Source organism: Buceros rhinoceros, unplaced genomic scaffold (assembly GCF_000710305.1).
Source record: "Buceros rhinoceros silvestris isolate BGI_N320 unplaced genomic scaffold, ASM71030v1 scaffold30800, whole genome shotgun sequence".
Taxonomy (NCBI): domain Eukaryota; kingdom Metazoa; phylum Chordata; class Aves; order Bucerotiformes; family Bucerotidae; genus Buceros; species Buceros rhinoceros.
Window position 1 is genome coordinate 29,414 of NW_010391838.1, and position 1,473 is coordinate 30,886.

Below are 1,473 nucleotides of genomic sequence, written 5' to 3' on the forward strand. Positions count from 1 at the left end.
GGGTGGCTTTGGGATACCCACCGCCTGCTTCTCCTGCAGGTCCAGATCGACCCATACCTGGAGGACTCCATGTGCCAAGTCTGCAGCACCCAGCCCGGCCCTTTCTTCTGCAGAGACCAGGTAAGGCTGCGCCCGGCGGCCGCGCTCAGGGGCGGGCTGGGCACGGAGGAACCCGGCTGCCCCTCTGCTCTCCCCGTAGATCTGCTTCAAGTACTTCTGCCGCTCATGCTGGCACTGGCAGCACTCCATGGAGCTCCTGCGGCACCACCGCCCGCTGATGCGCAACCAGAAGAACCGGGACTCCAGCTAAAGGAGGAGGCCGCGGGGAGGAGCGAGTCCTTTCGTTGAACCTGCCAAGTTGGAGAGCGCACGAGCAAGCGCCAGACCCGGGCTGGGAACGTGCTTCCTGAGGACTAACGGGGGAGAAAAAATATCAAAAAAAAAAAACAAACAAAAAATCTTACATTCACGTTTGCACTTGCTGGTCTTTTTGTTTCTGCACTAATGCACAGTGAATTTTGTCGGGTTTTGTTTGGGGGTTTTTTCTGAGGGGCAGGGAGGGAAGCGCCCCTCAAGCGATTCCGCAGTTCCCAGACTTTGGTTCGTAGTTTTGCTGACGAGAAGCAAAAAAAAAATACAAACAAACAGAAGGAGGAGGAGAATTACCGAAAACACCGAAAGGGCCACGTGTGGAGAAGGTGTTGCTGCAGATGCCTTCACCTTTGGTTTTTTATTTCGACAGGCGCTTTTTTACATTCCTCGCAATACCGGTGGTGATGACGCAGGTCTCATTGGCTCCATTTCTTTGCCGTTGCCATACAGTGCCTTCGCCATTCGTTTAACCCCCATCCGAACGGCACCGAGCCCCCGCCTTCAGCCGGCGTTTTTTACTGGAACAACCCGGAGCCTTTGCTCTTCATTTAAACCAAATCATATTTCATATTTTACGCTCGAGGGTTTTTACCAAGTTCCTTTTTACACTCTTAAACAGTTTTTAAGTCGTTTGAAACGAGAGATTTTGTTGGTGTTTTTGTTTGTTTTTTTTTTTTCCCCTTTCCTGGCAGCTTTTAACATTATCGCAACTTGTGTCTGGGGGCTGCTGGCGGGAGGTTGTAAATCCAGGCGTTTGCAACAGGACGGGCTTTTTTTTGTGTTGTTCCGTTTGGGTTTATTTTTTGGGTTTGAAACTGGACGGGATAAACGACCTCTGAGCTGCTGTACATAGTTTTAAATAGTTTGTTGCACTTTTTTAAGTTGCACTTCAGGGGGGTTGATAGAGGTTTTTAATCACACGAAGTCACAGGACTTTTCTTTTTTGTAACTAGCTAAAAAAGGGCTGCATCTGGGGGGGCGGACGGCGGTTCGTAGGAGCCCTTTCTCTTAGAGGGGACAAGTCCTTTTTTTTCTCCTTTACGAAATGTACGGAGTTAACGGTGCGGTCGCCTGAAATGCTGCTGCTGGGATTTGAGAACT

General features: G+C 50.2%; 1 protein-coding gene across 1 annotated transcript in view; it reads left to right on the forward strand.

Annotated features, from left to right (window-relative positions):
* Positions 1 to 310, forward strand: part of CPEB1 (cytoplasmic polyadenylation element binding protein 1) — a 26,136-nt gene extending 25,826 nt beyond the window's left edge. Inside the window, 2 exon segments of the mRNA XM_010143172.1 lie at positions 40 to 120; positions 200 to 310. Of these exon segments, the coding sequence (XP_010141474.1) occupies positions 40 to 120; positions 200 to 310 (192 nt within the window).
* The last annotated feature ends 1,163 nt before the right edge of the window (positions 311 to 1,473 follow it).